General features: G+C 50.5%; 1 protein-coding gene across 1 annotated transcript in view; it reads left to right on the top strand.

Annotated features, from left to right (window-relative positions):
• Positions 1-18719, top strand: part of LOC104024627 (phosphofurin acidic cluster sorting protein 1) — a 72385-nt gene that overhangs the window by 45962 nt on the left and 7704 nt on the right. The window contains exons 2-9 of the mRNA XM_075708298.1: positions 4420-4507; positions 12500-12589; positions 12962-13087; positions 13306-13468; positions 13625-13716; positions 14747-14827; positions 15633-15692; positions 16333-16484. Coding sequence (XP_075564413.1) covers positions 4420-4507; positions 12500-12589; positions 12962-13087; positions 13306-13468; positions 13625-13716; positions 14747-14827; positions 15633-15692; positions 16333-16484 — 852 coding nt within the window. The remainder of the gene's footprint in view (positions 1-4419; positions 4508-12499; positions 12590-12961; positions 13088-13305; positions 13469-13624; positions 13717-14746; positions 14828-15632; positions 15693-16332; positions 16485-18719) is intronic.

The raw sequence follows: 18719 nt of genomic DNA, 5'->3' as shown, positions 1-18719 counted from the left end.
ATGTACCATGTCTGCTCAAAAAGGGTGTGAGACCTGCTATTAGGGTTTTATATCCCGTTAGTGGCCAGATGTACCATTCAAAGAGCCCTTGTTGCTGCCTCACTTTACAATCTAGCCTTTATTTTCCATGTATGATCCCAGTAGAAGCGCTCCTCGGTACCTCTGCCTCCTCAGTGCCTGTGTCCTGTGCAAAAAGAGATGTCTGAGGTACACAGAGCTCAAGCTGCTTCTCTGCCAGGCACCTTTGCCAGTTTGTGGATAAGCTTTGGGCAGTTGTGCAGCTCCAGTTTTGCAGGGTGCTTCTAAAGCTGCTGGTCCCCCACTGTGTATGGTGTACCCCCAAATCTTTTTACTGAGGCCGTAGGTAGGTCAAAATTGTTTTCCTCTCCTTACTAGTTGTTCTCAGGCTTACAGGCAAAGCACAGGCTCTAACCTGCTCCTCCTGTACTGTGCACAGATGTATTTTCATCCCATTTTCCTCCCTTTCTACCAGCCTTAGGAACTGTACCTCTGGTTTTTATTCCCCTGGCATCAGGAGCTTTAGAGATGTTTGGCATTCACTGAAACATTGTCCTTGAAATGCAACAGTAAAACTAGCCACTGTGTGTGTCCTCTGTGAGCAGCAGTCACCTGTTGGGACAGGAGGTTGGATGAGTTTGCAAACAACAGCTGGAGCCACTGCTTTGCTGCTGGCACTGAATTTCACAAAATGCATGTGTTACAGGAGCTTTGCTTTTCAAGAGGAACTCACAGGCCAGGTCGGTGACAGTGTTACAAGTGTTTCATCAGACTTCAGAGCAAAAACTCCAAATTCGTCATTTAACCAGAGGAGAGAGGAAGCAGCTGGGAAGCTGCAGCCTGGAGCAGAAATAAAAAAATGGAAAAAAATGTGCCTAGATTGATGCTTTGGGGTGTTTTCAAAGTGTGACTTCAGTGTCTAAGAACATACTCTAGAAAATTGCATACTCTAGAAAATTTCACCTTTGAGGTTTTAATGCTATCAGACAGTTAACTCAGTGAGTTCCTGGATTTGCTCCTCTCTCTCTCTTCCCCCCCCCCCCCCCCCCTTCTTGAGTCTTATTTTGATGTAACTGCTTGCAGTTCAGAATCCCAATTTCGAAAGTCAGTGCTTGCTTAGCTAAGGTGAGTGAGAGTGTGTGTCTGTGTGCATGTGTGTCAGTGCACACATGTGCATGCTCCTTAGCCAGGGGCAGTGCTGTTGGGGTGCTGGTGTTTGTGTGTATGTGTGTGTGCTCCTTTTCGTTACCATCATCTTAGCTGGGGGTGGTGGTAGTGGTGGGTGTGTGAATGCGTGTATGTGTACATGTCCTCCTGTTTGTTACCTCCTCGGCCAGCAGCGGTGGTGGGGTGTGTACTCCTGCTTGGTACCAGGTTGAATAAGGAGGTAGAGTGGAGTGAGTGAAAAGTAGGAGCTGCTTTATTTTGTTGCATGTTTAAAAAGCCATGATCAGGAAGGAGGATTTTTGGCTGACTGACCATCCCAGTTAGTGATGGAAAGAAGGCAGCATTTTTGAAGATAATACCAGGAAATGGTGAGTACCTTTCACCAGTAAATGGTCGGTAGTGGAGTGTAGGAGTGCTGGAGTTCCAGGAGGCTGTCACACTGTCCTGTCGGAGCTCATTTTCCTTGTTGCTGTCAGTCACTGTTGCTGTCAGAGTGTACAGTCGTGTTCACCACAACTCACTATAGAGGAAGTTCTTGCAGTAGTTCCACAGCTCAAGAGCAGTTGCTACTTATCCTGTTTAATTATATGAGCAAGTAGATCCAGATTTATAATTTACCTACCAAAAAGTTCAGTGACTTGGGATCACACAGCAATCGGTTTTGGGCAAGACCATGGGATAGTTCCCATGGGATTTGGCTGAAGTGTTCGGGAAGGCATACCGTTCTGATCACTGTGGATCGATCCTGTCCTATAGAGATGTGCAGGGATTAGTGTGTGACCCACTGCTATCCAGTACTGGCACTAAACACCTAGCGGTGACACAAATCTGGGTGATGCAGGGATTGGTTAAGTAACAGATCAAAAGAGGGTCATCAGGGACAGCCAAGCTGCTAAAAAGCACCCTTTTAAAAACTGCGTGCTCTTGTGCTGCAAGTAAGTATATGAAGACTCCAGAACATATGTGCTAATCCCTGTAGGAAGGGTAGTAGTATTTTAGAAAGAACTGTTTTGAGAAGGAGTTGGAGTTGCAGGGTACAAGCTATACCTGAGCTGGTGACGTCTTTGAGTGCTGCAGCGGGGGAAGAGCAGAGGGTGGAAGTGGGTAGCCACCTTCCTGCATGTGGTATGGGAAGGACCAGGAGCAGAGTACAGGATCTCCCAATGTGTAAAAGAGATTTTGAAAACTGGAGAGGGGTAGAAAGAGAAGAAAGAAGCTTTAAAGTGCCTTATTGGAGATAAAAGAGCTGCCCAAGTGGTCAGAGCTGATCAGTATGCATGTATTCTTCCCCGACGGAAAATACCAGGTACTGACAGGACTGCTGAGTGCCTCAGGGAGGAGCATGAAGAGCTAATGAGTGGATTAGTTCGGGTAAGGAGTGTTTTCACAGCGAGGACAACTGCCAGGTAGAATCATAATCTTTCAATATCCTCAAATTAAGACTGGATATATCCTTATGGAAGCTTTAATCTTTTGGGGATAACTTTTCCATGCAGATAACTATCACAACTAGATCAGTGCTTGTATGGAAAATTTGAGTAGATGTTCTGTCCTTGGCTTACACATTCAAGCCTCATTCCTCTCTGTGGCTCGTCTAGGGACTAGGGACAGTCAAAGTGAGCACTGGTTAGTGATGGTGTTAGCTAAGCTTAGTGTCTTTGCAAGCTTTTCCTTAGTATATCTGGTATAGTTGCTGTACCCCATCTTTTGGGCTAGCACTCAGTCCTGCCCTCCCTGCCCTAGAGGTGGCCTCCCTGTCTTTGGCCACACTCCGCACAGCTCACTCCTAACCTTGCCTAAGTATTTCTGGGGAGCAAGAAGCCTGCCCTAGATGATAAGATTTCTCCCTTGCTACAAGCAGAAGCTCGGAGGGGAAGGGTGGATAGAGATGGGATCACTGATTGCAGTGCTGGGGTGCACAGGGTACAAGGGTTTAGGGGGCTATAGCCCTGGGCTTTGGCTGAAGGAATCCAGGCCATCTGGCAAAGAGGCGGGCAGAGCCTGCCTGCTCTCCCAGCTTCCTGACTTCTGGTCTCACCATGCCCTGCTAGCTAACGTCAAAGGACAGAGCAGCAGGGTTGCAGTCACAGTCCAGCAAACCTTCTGCACAAGTTAAAATCATTTTAGCAGGGAGAGCAGGGATGTGGTAGGAGGTGAGTGATTGCTAAGCCCTAAACCTGTCCTGCAGTATGGCTGTCTGTCCTTCTCTTTCTAGTATTGTTCCACCTCTGGGCTGTTCTACACTGTTGCTGTACATTAGCATAGCAAGAGCAGGTTTTTTTCCTCCTTAAAGAAAAAAGAAAAAAGCAGGGGGGAATACATTTGGCCCTCAGAGAGTACAGTGTGTCAGACAAAAAGGTATTTGGTAGTGGTCCATCTGTTCTCCAGGAAGGGTGGCCTAAATCTCAGGTACAGCACACTGGTATCCACAAAAGCCCTGGGTGCCGCTGGCTGCAGCAATGCAGACACTGAGCGTGGAGCACAGAGGCTAGCTTGCAAAGCATGAGTGTCGGTCCTACTTGTTGTAAAAACATGTCTGGCCTGTGCTCCCTGACATATACAGCGGAGTCCTGCTGCTGGCTCCTAGGCAGGAGGTCAGGGTGGCTGGCTGTTGCACAGGCACTGACTAATCCTTCGAGCAGCAAAAATAGCTCTTCTCACTCACTCAGCCTCAGGCTCCTTCGTGGGTCTTTCCTGGAAGTGCCACTTACCATGCGGGGTCCCCAGGATGAGGTTGTCAGGGTGGCTCTGCTGTATGAGGCTTCCTGCAGGGCTGCTGCCTCCCACCTTCCCAAGTCAGCTCTGTGTGGTACTGCACAAGAGAAGAGCTGAGTTGTGATGTCTGCATGGGAACATTTGCCTTAACTAAGTCCAGGATAAGAGTGGATTTAAGTGCTTTGGTTTATAAATACACAGCACTGTGGCCAAGGTAGATTTAAGCAGAGCTGGCAACAGCCCTACTTGGGAAGGGATCTCTTTACCACATGGCCTGCTGTTGGACTTCCTGTCGTATGCTAATCCCTTAAGCCTGCTTTAGCTCTGTTAATTTTCCTTCTTTCCTTTTTTTTTCCCCAATGGACTGTCTTGGTGGCGCATGAATGCCAGTGTTCCTCGGCCAAGCTTGTGCCTGCGGCTGGGCCAAGCATCCAGACTGCCTTCTGAGCACCGGGTACCATGTGGCAGGGCCCCAGGGATGGTGGTGCCTGAATGTGTCCCATTCTCTCTGTCTTACAGGCTCTGCAGTCTGCGCCTGAAGAAACTCACGGTGCTGAAAGAGCTGGACAAAGAGCTGAGCTCTGTGCTTATCGCTGTGAAGATTCAGGTAGGCTCCTCTCCTTGCTGCTGCCTGACGGCAGCAAGCCCATCCTTGTGCCCCCTGTGAAGTGCTGATCTGCATGTCCCTTGCCTTGTGCCAACCCCTTGCTTCTGTCTTGGTTAGCACCCTTGGGGAGATTTTGGCTCTCAGGCAGGTGAGAATGATGCCCCAGGGACAGCAGCAAGCTGCCTGGTGCTGAGTTGTATCAGGGATGAATTTGGTTAGGCCTCTGCACTGGGGCAGAGTGCATCTTCCTTCCCTGCCTGCCTCAGCCAAGGCCCTCTTCTCGAGCTGCTGTTTGGAGTTTGGCATCCCCTACCCCACCATACCCAACCCTTTAGACAGGCTTAGTGCTGGGTGGTTTCTGGCAGTGCCCTCCACCCGGATCCCCTCCCGGGGAGTGAAGGGTGGGAAGGGAAGGGTGCAAGGGATCAGAGGCTCTGTGTGTGACTTCTGCTGACATTGCACCCTGATCTCACTGCTGCCTCTGCTGTCCTCTCCCTTTCTCTGTGCATCCCTGCTAGGCCTGGTGCCTCTACCAGGCATAGGGGAGGGGAGGGGATCTTTGTCGCCAAGGGGAGAGGGAATTTGCCCCCATCCTCGTATGTGTGATCCTCCCTCCTCCCTCTCTGTAGCTGGTGGTGAAGAGATGGGTCCCTGTGGGTGCAGGCACATCCTTTCCATCTGCCAAAGGACAGCATGGAAGCAAGATGCCTGTTGAGGATGCTGTTCTCACCACAGCTCCCCTAACCCAGCTGGGATGCTGATGTCCTTCCTTCGTTCTTGTCAGCTGGCAGAAAAGCAGCTGATCCCATTGAAAGCACCGTGGGGCGGGAGCTCAGCAGCTTTGCGCTCCCACAGAGCTCTTTGTGCCTCACGCATTAAGATCCAAATCCTGGATTAGTGCTGGAAGCTGCAGTATTAGCGGAGCTCTGGGAGCCGGGGTTTGCCTTCATGGCAGACCCGATTCACTTGCAAAGAAGGAACTCAAAGCAAAATGTGTGAAACCTGGGGCCTGGAGTGAGGACAGTAGGAGGATGCTGTGGGCCACACGCTATTGATTGATGTCCCACTTTGCTGGCCTTTCCATCACTGTGTGTATGGTGCCATTCAGGAGAGCTGAAGCACTGGGCTTTCAGCCCCGAGACCCCCGAGACCTGTGCCCCTTTGGTGCAGGCTTTGGCAAGGGAACAACCTGGGCAGGAGAGAGCTGCCTGGCCCCTGGAAATGCAGGAGCAGTCAAGGCTGGGCCACAGGTGCCAGCAGCACAGGACTTGGGGCTGGGAGACAGCTGGGGGCTGTGGGTCCCACGTGGCTGGGAGGGCTAGGCTGGTCCCTCACTCCTTTTATCTCCTGCACTGTTGGCCCAAGCTGTCTGTGCTTCTCTGGACTGGGGAACCTTGGGCTCCCGTGCAGCCCCTTATACTGGGGCTGCCATGTGCTGAGCATGTATGTCCTCAGCTGCCCCCTCTCTCATGCACTGCAAATGTGAGACTGTGGAAAAGGCTGCACAGTGGCACTTCAGCTCTTTCAAACAGATCACCCCCATCCCTGCCACAGGCCAACCTTGCACCCTGTTGGCAAAAGAAATTAACAGGCCTCAGCAGTGACTGAGGCCGCAGGGGCTCTTCACTGCAGGGCTCCTTTCCCTGCCAGGGAACGGAGGCTGCATTCAGGGTCTTAATCTAAACGTGGTCACATACCTCTGCGTGACCACATACCTGTGGCTGCATGGTGGTGTAGGCTCCCTGCAAAGCTGAAGGAAACTGGAGGAGAATGCTCCCCCTACATTACCCCATGGCTCGACACTCATTGTGGGAGTTGAGTATACTTGTGTGCCTCCCCAGGCTGCTTCCACCTGCCTGACCAGCCGCCTTGGCAGGGTCAGGGACTGCTGAACCTTCCTGGAAGGCAGATGGAAGCTGTAGGCAGCTTCAGCACAGCCTGCCTACAGAATGGCCTCAGATGGATCCATCCCTCCTGCTCCTCTCCTAGGTAACAGATGAGTCACGCTAGCAAGAAGCTGTTTGAAGGCTGCCCAGCAAGCATTGCCATCTCCATCTTTTGGATGGAAGCAGCCGATGCATGTAATTTGTGGAGGACCTGCAAGTTCCCGAGAGGGCAGCTGGGGACTAGTGGAAAGGGGAGCTATATTTTCTCTCATTTCAGTAGTAGCTCTGTTGGGTTAGGGAAGTTGCCTGTCAGGAAGTTGCTGCTCTGAAAGGCAGGTTGCATGGAAACAAATCTCTGACCCTGCCTGAGTGGGGCTGGCACCAAGACAAGAGCCCCAGTGCTGGAGACAGTTTGCTCAATGAATGCACATGACCCAAAGGATAGTGTAAGCCTGTCTAGAATATCTGATCTCCTTCTCACAGTGATCATGCCCTTCTGGTCTTAAAAGATAGCTTCCAAGTGTGGCATGTGCTGTTATCTGCTCCTTCATCTGAAAAGACCTCTGTCAAAGGACTAAGGGAGCTTTCATTGTCTACAGAACATACCCATTTCCCAGAGTTGATTTGAATATTTAATGTTCAGTGGCTTCCGGTGAGATAAAGTCTGAACTACTGTGAAAAACGGCACTTACTCTCATATCACTTGAGTGGTTTTTAAACCTTTATCCCTTGTTATTTGTTTTAACAAACTGGAGATGTCATAGAGCATTTCCTTCTGTGTATTGTTCAGCATGGCATAGAATCATTAAGAGATTCAGATGTGCCTGGCTCAGCTCCATAAAGGTGCAGATATCTGTCTTGCCATCATAACTGATTATGGTGTGAAGGGAAACGTGGTGCTCCCTCTCGGCAGAGAGACTTACTATAATTCAGAAACACCCAGTCCTGAGCCGTGCATAGAGGAAACAATCAAAGAAAGAAGAAAACAAGCTCCAGCACTCTGAGAAGTTTCAGCTCCTGTGACAGGTGCTGTGGGAGGGATGCAGATCCTCCTGCAGCTGCTTGCAGGATGTGGCTGGTGACTCAGGTTCAACCCTTGGTGCTGCCGTAGAGGGATGATGCTGGCAGCCCCTACATAGTGGACCAGAATGTGTGCTACAAAATAGGCCAGGCTGAGAAGCTTGTTTGCCCCTGCCAGGCCTGCCTGCTGCCCTGGCCCTGCTCCCTGCAGGAATTTAGATTTTTTGCTCCTTCGTGCTATGGATGGAAGGTACATGCAGTTTTCTGTCTACTGCTCACTCATGCTTTATTTCTAATCTTTTGCAACCACTTGCAGGATTTTCCAGTCCTGCCTGAGCAATCCCCACTACCCCCTAAATAACTACATTTGCTGATAATACTTAATGAGCTATTATCTCCCAAAATGCACCTTTAGCTTGAATTCTGGGTAGTGCTTTGCTGTCTGCCTTGGCCTGGTCTCCCAAACTGTATTAGTTCTCTCTCCTTTTCTAGGTTTGGTATGCTCTTCTAGCTTCAACCCTGTGTTTTAAACAAGACCCATCAGGACAGATTTATACCTGAAAGTGGGGATTGTACCCTGGAAACCAGACCTGAGCATCACATGTCTGTTTATAGTAGTGAAAGGTCCTGTATGTTTTCAGTCTATTAGGTCGTGAAGATCTGTGCCCACAACCTCTGCCTGTTGCTTTTCACTTCCTTGACAGTCTTTGACATCTGTGATCTTCACTGTAACAGTCTGATATTAAGTTTTCCTGTAGTACTGATGGTGATACTGAGCTGTTTTGCTGAGAAATTGGTCTTGCCTGACATTACTCGAATTGCAGAACAGCTGAGCTACATCAGGTGCTCAAGGCCATGTCCAGTTGAGGTTTGAATTTCTCAAGGGTTGGAGGATCCTTGGTCTTCCTATATCCTGTCCCAAGGTTTGAATGCACTCATAGGGGGGAAAAAAAAAAGTCCCAACATCTAACGGTAATTTCCCATGTTCCAGCTCATCCCCGTTGCCTCTCACTCTATCCCTGTGCACCTCTGAGAGGGGTTCAGTTCTGTCTTCTCTGCACCCTCCTGCTAAGTGTCTGTAGGCAGCAGTAAAGTACCCCTTCACCCTCTCTTTTTCCAGCTGAAAAAACCCAGCTCACTCAGCTTCTCCTTGTATGTCCTATGCTCCAGCCCCTGACCATCCTGATGTTTTCTACTGGACTTGCTCCAGTCTGTCAATGTCTGTCTTGTATTGGGGAGCCCAAACTGACTCTGGAATCCACTTGTGGTGTCACCAGTACTGAACAGAGGGGGGGGAATCCTTTTTCTCTGCCTGCACATTTGCTGAGGCTGAGATTGGTGTCATTGCAGCAGGGCATGCTGCTGAGGTAGGGGTACCTTGATGTCCCCCAGGGTTGCCCCTGTCCCTTTCTGCAGAGCCTGTCCTGCTGCCTGGGGTTCTTCCCAGGCAGCAAAGTCGTGGGATGTCCTAGGGAAGGACTTTGCTTTGGCCTTTATTGAACCTCATGAGGTTTGTGTCAACATTACTAGAAATCCTAAATTATTCTTAACTCCCTGTTGCTGATAGGCAGGTAGTAGCCCCCAGGTGCTAGTTTCTAATCTGTTTAATTAGCAAGGGAGCAATGCTAGTTTCTGCTGGGTCATAGTTTGCTCCTGAAGGTGATCAGTGTTTCCTACTGGATACGTGAGTGCCATCCACTTCATGAAACCTAGCATACCTTGCAGACTGAACTTGACCTTTAGGCAGTGGCTTTACTTTGCTGAGAGGACTGTACTTCGCACATCTACAGTACAATGTTTAGCTATTTTTCTACCGCTTGTCCCAAGTGCTACGCTCCATGATGCCCTGGGAGCTGGTCCTCTGGCTGAGCTTAGCCATTATGATCTGTCTCCCTTCATGTGACCCCACAGACCAGGTATCTCAGCCCAGGTGCAGCCTGACAGGTCATTGCAGCTATAAAGAACTGACCTGGACCTAAAAAGTGTTCCTCTTTAGGTGCTGCTCCCTTCTGCTTGCATTGTGATAATGAACCAGCCTTTGTCCCAGTCCTTGCCACATGGATGTGCACTGGTGTTTCACAGAGGGCCAGAGCCTAGGATTGGAGATGGGTGTGTAACTTCCATAATGGTAAAGGACAGTAACACACAGGACAGCAATGTTTATGAAACCTTCAATCACTGGATGTGCCACCAAGGCTGTCCTCACCTGTCATTTGCTGTAACTCTGTCCCCAGAATAGCATCTTCAAGAAGAATAATTGCACCAGTATGCGTGGTTGGATGAAAAAATTAATCTTTGGTGGATAATCTCTCTGCAACAAACAGCAAATGGTAAACGTGCTAAAGTAAATGGTCACTGCCATAGTGACCGCCTATCATCTCTTATTAAAGAAGAGTTCAGGAAGGAAGAGTCAGTACATTCTTGGCCAGGAAAGCTCACAGATGGCGAAAGGGATGAGCTCCACCTCCTCTCTTCAGTTTTAGGAAGACCTTTCACAGGACAGCCTTACTCCTGGCACAGTTGCCGTGAACAACGTTGCAGACAGCTCAGACTGGGCCTCTTGAAAACCAAGGAGGGTTTCACTGGAGCTTGTCTTTGCTCTAGCTCAGTGAGAATTGTAATGCTGCATCATTGCAGAATGTGGAGGCCTTTTTTGCCTCCCTTCTATAGGTTGTTTGTTTTTTTTTCCTTGCTAGCATGGGTAGCACTAGCAATGGAGGTGCAAGAAAGCACCACCCAGGCTTGCTGGACCCTGCTGAAGCTCCCGTCAGCAACCTTCCTTGGTGCTCACTGAGTGCTGAAATACACCTGTGCCCATTGACATTCTCTTTGATTGCAGAGGGGGTGTAGCTGTGGTCTCCTTTACGGTGTCACCTGCATGCTCCTGTCATGACTTCTGGGGCTGCTGTCCCATTTGCAGTGGAGATGAAGAGCTGGGGGCTCTAACTTCACCAAGGCTCTAACCTTAGCCAAATCTAGGATTTGTCTAAGTTACTGAAGAGACTCTGGCCATGGCCAACTTAGGATCCTGCTGGCCACCGCATCTGTCAGGATCAAGCTGGGAAGGGTATAGGGATGCAATGAGGTCCTGGGAAGTGGCAAAATACATGAGGTGGGACCCAGTTCCTTTGGACTGCTGTGCCTATTTGGTTGGTTTTTACCCATCTGCTCACTAGCCCACAGCTGAAATTAAGGAGCGCTCACAAAAGCAGTTGTGTACCCTGATGAAGTTTGCCAATGATACCAAACTGAGTGGGGAAGTGGACACTTCAGAAAGGAGAGCCACCCTGGCAGGAAGACCTGGATAGGCTGGAAGAGTGGGCTAACAAGAATCTTATGAAGTTTAACAAAGACAAATGTAAGGTCTTGCACCTGGGAAAATATAATCCAGGAATGCAGCACAAGCTGGGATCTACCTGTTTGGGGAGCAGCTCTGTAGAAGGGGACCTGGGGGTCCTGGTGGACAAGAAGTTCAATATGAGTGAACAGTGTGCTGCTGTGGCAAAGAAAGCCAACAGGATGCTGGGCTGCATCAACAAGGGCATCACCAGCAGAGATAAAGAAGTCATTATCCCACTCTAGTCAGCACTTGTCAGGCCACACCTGGAACACTCTGTTCAGTTTTGGTCTCCGCTATACAAAAAAAAGTTGTGGACAGGCTGGAGAGGGTCCAGAGAAGGGCCACAAAGATGATCAAAGGACTGGGAAGCCTGCCATGTGAGGAAAGGCTGAGAGAACTGGGTTTGTTCAGCCTTGAGAAAAGAAGGCTTAGGGAAGACCTATCACCACATTCCAGTATTTAAAGGGTGGCTACAAAGAAGATGGAGACTCCCTTTTTACAAGAATTCACATGGAAAAGATGAGGGGTAATGCGTACAAGTTACTCCTGGGGTGATTCCGACTGGACACAAGAGCAAAAATTTTTCAGCCATTACAATAATCTCCCCAGGGAAGTGGTGGATTTCCCCAACATTGAACACTTTTAAGATTCAGCTGGACAGGGTGTTGGGCCATCTTGTCTAGACTGTGCTTTTGCCAAGAAAAGTTGGGCCAGATGATCCTTGTCCCTTCCAACCTGGTATTCTATGATTCAATGATAACTGATTTGCAAGAACAGCTGTACTGGCCTATCCTGTTGGCTACCTAGATCAATGGCTCAGCTTGCTGGCCCATTCATAAGGAGGCAGGAGAAGAGTGAGAAACCACCGTGGGCTGTTTTATACTTGGAGCTGGTCCCACAGCCCTGCAGGGACACAGCCAGTGGACATGGGCCTTTTGGGGGGTCCGTGAGTTGTACCACCCTGCAATCAAGAGAGCCTGGTGCATGCAGACAGCATTTTTCATCCCCCAAGTCATTCAGTGTCTCTGTCAGCAGCCAAGCCATAGGGATAGTAAAGATAGGACAGACATAAAGGAAAGAGTTTGAGTGGGCATGTGGTTAGAGTGCGTCTCCTACTGCCCTCCTGGTGGGGCCAAGAAAACATTTATATATGTGGAGAGATAAGGACTGTTGCCTGAGGAAAAGACTAGGAGAAGTTTTCTGAGAGACAAGTTGGGCAAGCGGGGGGACCCCTGTCCCCTTGCGGCATCCTGCCTTGGTCCCAGCAGAGCCATCCTGCCAGTTGTGTGTGGGCAGGGGTCTGCACTGGGTCCGTCTGCTGGGGGGCAGAGATGTGCTCCAGGACCTGTCCCTTTCCTGGCTAGGCAGTGTGTTGGGACCCTTTCCTTCTCCTGCTGCTGCTGTATGCATGGCTCCCTCTGGCCCTAGCAGTATCCCCTTCCACAGCATCTGGTGGGCTCCAGGTGCAAGGAGACAGATTAAGCAGAGCAGGCTTGGGAAGAGCAAGTGCTCCCTGGCAGGTGGGCAAGAAGAAGGGGCCTTTGGCAGCTCAGGAGAAACTGCAGGCTTTTGCGAAGAGTTGATTGGTGTGTGTAAGGTGGGTCTGCAAGGTGGAACAGAACAGAGTCAAGGCACTGGCTCTTTCCTTGTGGACTGTGAACGCCATTGACTTGTGTGTGTGATGCAGTGGAGTCTGCAGCCGAGATGCTTCAGCTTACCTGTGTGCATCTACCAATCTTGTTGTAGGGTTCAAAGAGAGTCCTGAGGTCAAATGAATACGTCCTCCCGCCTGGTGGCCTGATGGAGACTGAGCTGGAGCTGACCTTCTCACTGCAGGTACCTTGTGTTGCCTGGTCCCCTGGGCTCCCTGGTGCTCCCTTCACCTGGCATTTCTCGGCAAGCACGGCTTCGGGGGCTCAGTGTGAAGGGGGCAGCCTCTGAGGAGGGACCTCCTGTGGTTGGTCATGCTCAGATCATAACAGCACAGATTGCTGCTGCTGGCCAGCTGTTCCGTTGCTCCAGGGGTTGTTTTGCTGGGCAATGTGGATTTGGAGGATGATGTGGAGTGTAGGCGGCCTTTGAGGGGCACCTCAAAGTTCAGCAGGTCAGATCCTGCTGTACATCAGCACTGAGGATGAGTTTTCTACCTGTGTATCACGCTGAGCCCTGCCCTCATGCTGCCATCTTCCCTGTGCTTCCCTTCCCCAGTACCCACACTTTCTCAAGAGAGATGGCAACAAACTGCAGATCATGCTGCAGCGGAGGAAGAGATACAAGAACCGCACGATCCTGGGCTACAAGACCCTTGCAGTGGGCATCATTAACATGGCCGAGGTACAGGGTGCTGGGAACAGAGGGGAGCTTTGCATGGCCTCCCTGTGCCAGCGCTGGGAAGGGAGCTGGACCTGTTGGCAGGCTCTCAGTGACAGCACTGGCTTGTTGGCTAGTTGGCTAGTTGGCCAGTGAGTGCTCTGGCTTGTTGGCTAGCTATAATACAGAGGGGGTGGGCTGCCATTGTGTCACCCTGGCAGGGGGCTTGTCTGTCTGCCTAGGTGATGCAGCACCCGACGGACGGCGGGCAGCTTCTGGGCCTCCACAGCAACATGAAGGACGTGAGCATCCGAGTGGCTGAAATCAGCATCTACTCTTTGTCCAGTCAGCCCATTGACCATGAGGATGGGAGCGTCCCCTCAGGCCCTAAAATCAAAGCTTCAGGTGTGTTAGCGCTCATCACAACCTGAAGGCAAGCGTTTGGGACAGGACATGGGTAACGGAGTGCATCCCCAAGTGCCTGCCAGCAATACCAATCATTTCACTGGAGCCATGACAGGCATCATGCTTAGTTGTGGCATCTGCACTGTCTGCTTTCAGATCGCTCCCCAGACATTGATAACTACTCTGAAGAAGAGGATGACAGCTTCTCCTCAGAGCAGGAAGCCAGCGATGATGCTGTGCAGGGTCAGGTAAGGGAGGCCTCTCAGGGTGGCTTATGTCCTGGTCCCATTTCTGGGGCAAGAATCAGGGGTTGAGGGTCTTGGTCACTGTGAGCCCTCTCATCTCCCTTGAAAAGATTTGTCATGGTTTCAGAGGGCAGAGAACCACAATACCTGACAGCAGGAGGAACTGTGGGCTGCTGTCAAGCCCGTGGTGGGGCAAGGGACTTTGGAGAGCCATAGGTATCACCAATGTGTCCTTGGAGCCATCTGATCTGCAGCACAAAATCCCTGCTGAGCCCCCTCCACCTTGCACGACGATTCTCTCCCATCTCCCTGTGATAACAGGCCAGAGGCTGCCCTCTCTGAGAGAGAACAGAGCTTTTAGGAAGAAGTACAGTCTGGGCCTGGAAATGGTCAGAGGTGGCAGACCCATCCCAGCCCTGTGATGAGCCACTGCTGTTTGCTGTCCTCTTGTTGTGGTGCCTACACTCAAGGCCAAAAAAGTCTTGTGGTAGCATGCTGATCAAGGACAGGGACAAACCCCTGTTCAGGGTCCTCCACATTACCTATCCCATCATGCTGGGTTAACACATCAGGGCCCTGTGTTCCTGGGAGCTGTGTGTATCGTTGAGGCTGATCCCTGGAAGAATGCTTTTTGTGAGCTCAGGTGCTGCACCCTCTGAGCTAACCCTGGAGAGGGGAGAGCAGGAGAACAAAACATGGGTCATGGGGAGGCTGGTGAGTACAGAGAGAAGAGTTTTAGGTTTTAACAAGGACTGTTGCAGAAAGCTGCACTCCATCCTCTGAATCTTGCTGGTACATGTCCCCCTGGAGAGGCCTGGGGGCAAAGGTGCTGGGGAAGAAAGTCTATTGGGGGACAGTGCTAAGGAGGGAGAAGGACCTGCATAGAGAGAGGTTGGGGAAGTGAGAAGCAAGACTTTGGGAGCAGGGTGGACCAAAGCTTTTCAAAATGGGGGGCAAGCATGGAGAAACTGCTAGGAGATGCTGCTCCCTGCACTCTGAGTTGCTCTGATGTTCTGTGACCTTTTTCCTGCAGGATCTGTTTGATGAAGAGGATGACTTGAGGAAAACCAAGAAGGCTAGGAGGAAAATGATCCGAACCACATCAATAACCAGAGTAACATCAGCATTTACAACGTGATCAAAGGGATGGAAGGGATTCACTTCCTCCCCTCCCTGCAGGGAGTGAGGAGAGTTGAGGGGGGGTTGCTGGCATCGGTGCAGAGCAGGGGAGAGAGCCCTTGGCTCTGAGAAGGAGAAAACCTCTTGCCATTAATGAGTTAGCTTGTTGCTCAGAGCTGTACCCTAGCTCATGGTCTGTACTGTGTTTAGCCTGGCTTCCTATCAGTGATGATCTGTGTGCAACACAGTTTTGACTTGCTGCTTTGACATCGTTCTTCTTTTTCCCTCGGCAAGGAAGGGGAAGGTTGGTGCAAGGAAGGGTGAGCCATTAGTAGCTCTTCTGCCTGTCAGCAGAATCGGGGAGCTGCCCTGCCAGCCTCCTGCTCTCCAAGCATCTCTTCGTCCCCATCTGCTTCAGCCCTGCAGATCCCTGGGCACCTTCTTCCTGAGTTTGTTCCCCATCTTTTCTTGCTTGAAGGCAGCATTCCTCAACCAGATGGTCTGGGGAGAAAGGGGATTTAAATAGAGAGAAAGTGCTACTCCAGCCTGTAGCAGAGAGAGTCTGAGTCCTTGCACCCTCCCTCATGCCCAGATACAGCGGCTTCTTGCAGAGTCCAGATTTAGTCCAAATCCTACAGCAAATTTAAAGAGCAAGGGAGATCGTAGCTGAGCTCGGGCCTGTGGACCCAGAAAGGAGCCGATGGCATGTTAAAGAGAGCAACCATGGCCTGTACATTAGTCATCTTGGAACCTGGTTTGGTAGTTTTGCTGATCTTTTTTCTTTCCTCGTTTTGTTTTAGCAACCAAACTTCAAGCAGAAATTTGTGGCTTTGCTGAAGAGGTTTAAAGTGACAGAGGAGGTAAGAAGCAGGAAGGCTGCCCCACCTGTCAGTGTCTCCTGCAGATGTGTAGGTGTCAGAGTGCTGGTTCCCACTCACTGGGAGCACAAGGCACGAGCTGCAGGTGCTCAGGGGTGTTATCAAAGGTGGTGTGAGACATGGCACAGACTGGGGCTTGGCTTTTCCAAAGCCTTCTGGCTCATGAAGGCAGCTCTGACCCTCATGCTCAAATCAAAAACACCTTCCTGTTGGGGAGAGGGGCCAGGGGAAAAAAGGTGCTGTCATACACTGGCTCTGCCCCATGAGCTGGCATTGCAGGGGCAATCCTGTTCATGTCTGAGAGCAGGCTAACATCATCCTGGGGTTAGCTGGCTTTGGCTGGGAGCCTGCACTGAGTGTGCGGCACAGCCAGTGGAGGCCCTTCCAGGTGTCTTAACTCCCAGTAAGTATGATGTGTGTCTGAGACTCATTTGGATGTCATGCTCCTGGCAGCCGCCTTTGGCCCAATGACAGTGTCACTTGCTTCTTCCACAGGCTGGATTTGGCTCCCTGAGGTGGGAACAGTGCCGTGGTGTGCCTCATGGCTGGGAGGGAGCTTGTATGTGCCTGAGATGCAGGTGACTCCATATCTTTTCATTGCCTTCTGGGCTTGGTCCCACAGGTCCTGGATTCTGACCCTGTAGACCAGACCCAGGAGGTGGAGGAAGACCTGGGCTTGCTCTATGACAGCCTGGAAGAGTGCAACAACAGTGACAGCGGCCCGGAGATTGAGGACAATGAGAGTGTGCACAGCACACCCAAGCCCACCCTGAGGTAAGGGTTGCAGGGAGTCACAGGCCAACAGCACAGTCTATGGGACCTGCAGAAATGCCCTCTGACACTTTTCTGTTGCTTGGGCTAATGCAGGCATTGTCTTGTCTCCACTCCCATCACCATCTTCTGTGGGCACCACTGAGCTCCTCACTTGCATATCCTGTTTAATAAACTCAAAACTGCCCGTTAAAATTGGCTTCCTTCACATTTAGTCTCATTTAATTTCCTGCCAGTCCAGCACCTGACACTTACTGATCTGCTGGAAGAGTACATACTTGATCTAAGCCCCCGCTATTCCCAGCTCTCACATCTTTGTGCTGATGGTCCTGGCCTTCTCAGGGCTCTCCACACTGAAGCATGCCTGTCTTTTGAGCACTTTGTGACTGCTTGGGCCAGTCCTTGTGTCCCTGTGAGGTCTGCATGCTGCATTCCCACTCTTTGTGGAGACATGTGACTAGCAACCATCAGTGATGTTCCTCACCCCATTCCCCAGGCACCAAGTGGCTTGACTTGCTTGGCCAAGCACTGCTGACTTGGCACAGAGGTCTCCAGTGGACCATGCAGTGAAACCAGGCTTTTCTCCCATGTGATCTGCATTCACCTGGCCTCTCTGCTCCTGGCTGTTCTGTTTCCGTGCTGTACTTTTGTGAGAAAGTTGCCTTTTATTGTCTTTCTACTTGGCTGCCTCACGGTGCACTAGGTCTCTTCTAGCCAAGCCAAGCTTACTTGTCATTATTGTTTCTATAGTTCAGTGTTTAAATATAATTTGGATTAGCTGGAATCCCTGCTGAAGGTACTTAGCAGGGGCAGCAGACTTCATCTGCCACAGGCAAACTGTTTGAAATTAAATCTGCTGGATTCAGGAACCCATGGGGCACTGGGGAAGGAACAGGAACATGACAGAAGTCATGGCTTCCACAAACCCACAAGTCATTGTGAAGGAGACAGCAGGTACTTGGGCAAGGGGGAGCTGCTTAGGTGGTCTGCTTGGACTCCAAAAGGAGTTTCACATGGCCTCTTATCAAAGAATTTAAAGAAACAAAGGTGCTGTGGGAGAAAAAGGAAGGTCTTTTTGTGGTCAGATAATGCTTTATGTACGTAAACTATGTAAAACTATCTAAACTGTAAGAAAAGTCTATTGAGAGTATTTAAATATAAGACCCCGCACTGGCTCTGCAAGTGCCTACTTGCAAACATCTGGTCACTGGGAGAGCATCCTAGAATAAGTGCTGGTTTGTGCTTGTACCTGCCTTGGGTGTTTGCTGCTGTCTCTGGTAGGACAGCCTATCGAGCCCTGGGCTGTTTTTCAGCCTGTTCACAAAGTGTCCCTAGCTTGGTTTGCTCTCTAGTGCCTCAGTTTCTGGCAGTGCTGAGTGTGTATCCCCTTGATTTCACATTACGGGGTCTGTATTTTTCCTAAGGAGACGTGGGAGCTGGCTGCCAAGGTCTTTAGTGTAGACCGCGTGGCTCCAAGGCCCTGCATAGTCTTCTCAGCTGGTGATGACCTTCCAGCCCAGCCTGTAAATTCAAGATGTGATCCTCACATTGGATTTATTTATTGTTGTAGACAGCCTTGCTAGACACTGTGAAGGTCTCTGTGGAGCAAGGGCATTAAGGTCCTTAGGGGTGAGCAGTGGCCGGTGCTCTGGATTGGGCCAGTGGTGTTGGGAGCAGATAGCCATCCTTTTGATCAGCCAGGGAGGCCATGCAGCTGTAGGCTGCTCCTGCACTGAGGCAAAACTGGAGCTAGAACTGAGGCTGTTAGGTAAGACCTCAACAGTTAGAGCCTTTGATTGAAGACCAGAGGAGAAGGAGCAAACATCTCCATAGGTGATGGGGAAAATGGATGGGGAAGAGGGGGCTAATTCATTGAAAACAGAAGGAGGCTGTGCAGAAGGGCTAGGGTTTACCTAAATCTCAAGCTGCTGAGACTCAGACTTTAAACCACGGCACAGGGAAAGCTGAGAATCGCAGAAGAGCTTTGTGCTCAGTGTGACACATCCTTTAGGGTTGGAAGCTTCTGAATTGCAAGTGAGAGAGGGCAGAAACAGACACAGCTTCCATGGGGAAGGGGGAGACAGCCCCATTTAAATGGGGTGTTGAAAGCCAGACCAAGTGTATACAATCTAGACACATCCAATCTCTAAGAAAAAGGAGGGAATGAAGATACCTTTTTGAGGTGCCAGTGGCACCAGGGGTATGTCACATTCTGGTGGGATTACTGGGACAGTGCAG

This window comes from Pelecanus crispus, chromosome 3 (assembly GCF_030463565.1).
Source record: "Pelecanus crispus isolate bPelCri1 chromosome 3, bPelCri1.pri, whole genome shotgun sequence".
NCBI classification, from domain to species: domain Eukaryota; kingdom Metazoa; phylum Chordata; class Aves; order Pelecaniformes; family Pelecanidae; genus Pelecanus; species Pelecanus crispus.
The sequence above is the reverse complement of the archived record's forward strand: the minus strand, read 5'-3'. Positions and strand labels throughout refer to the sequence as shown.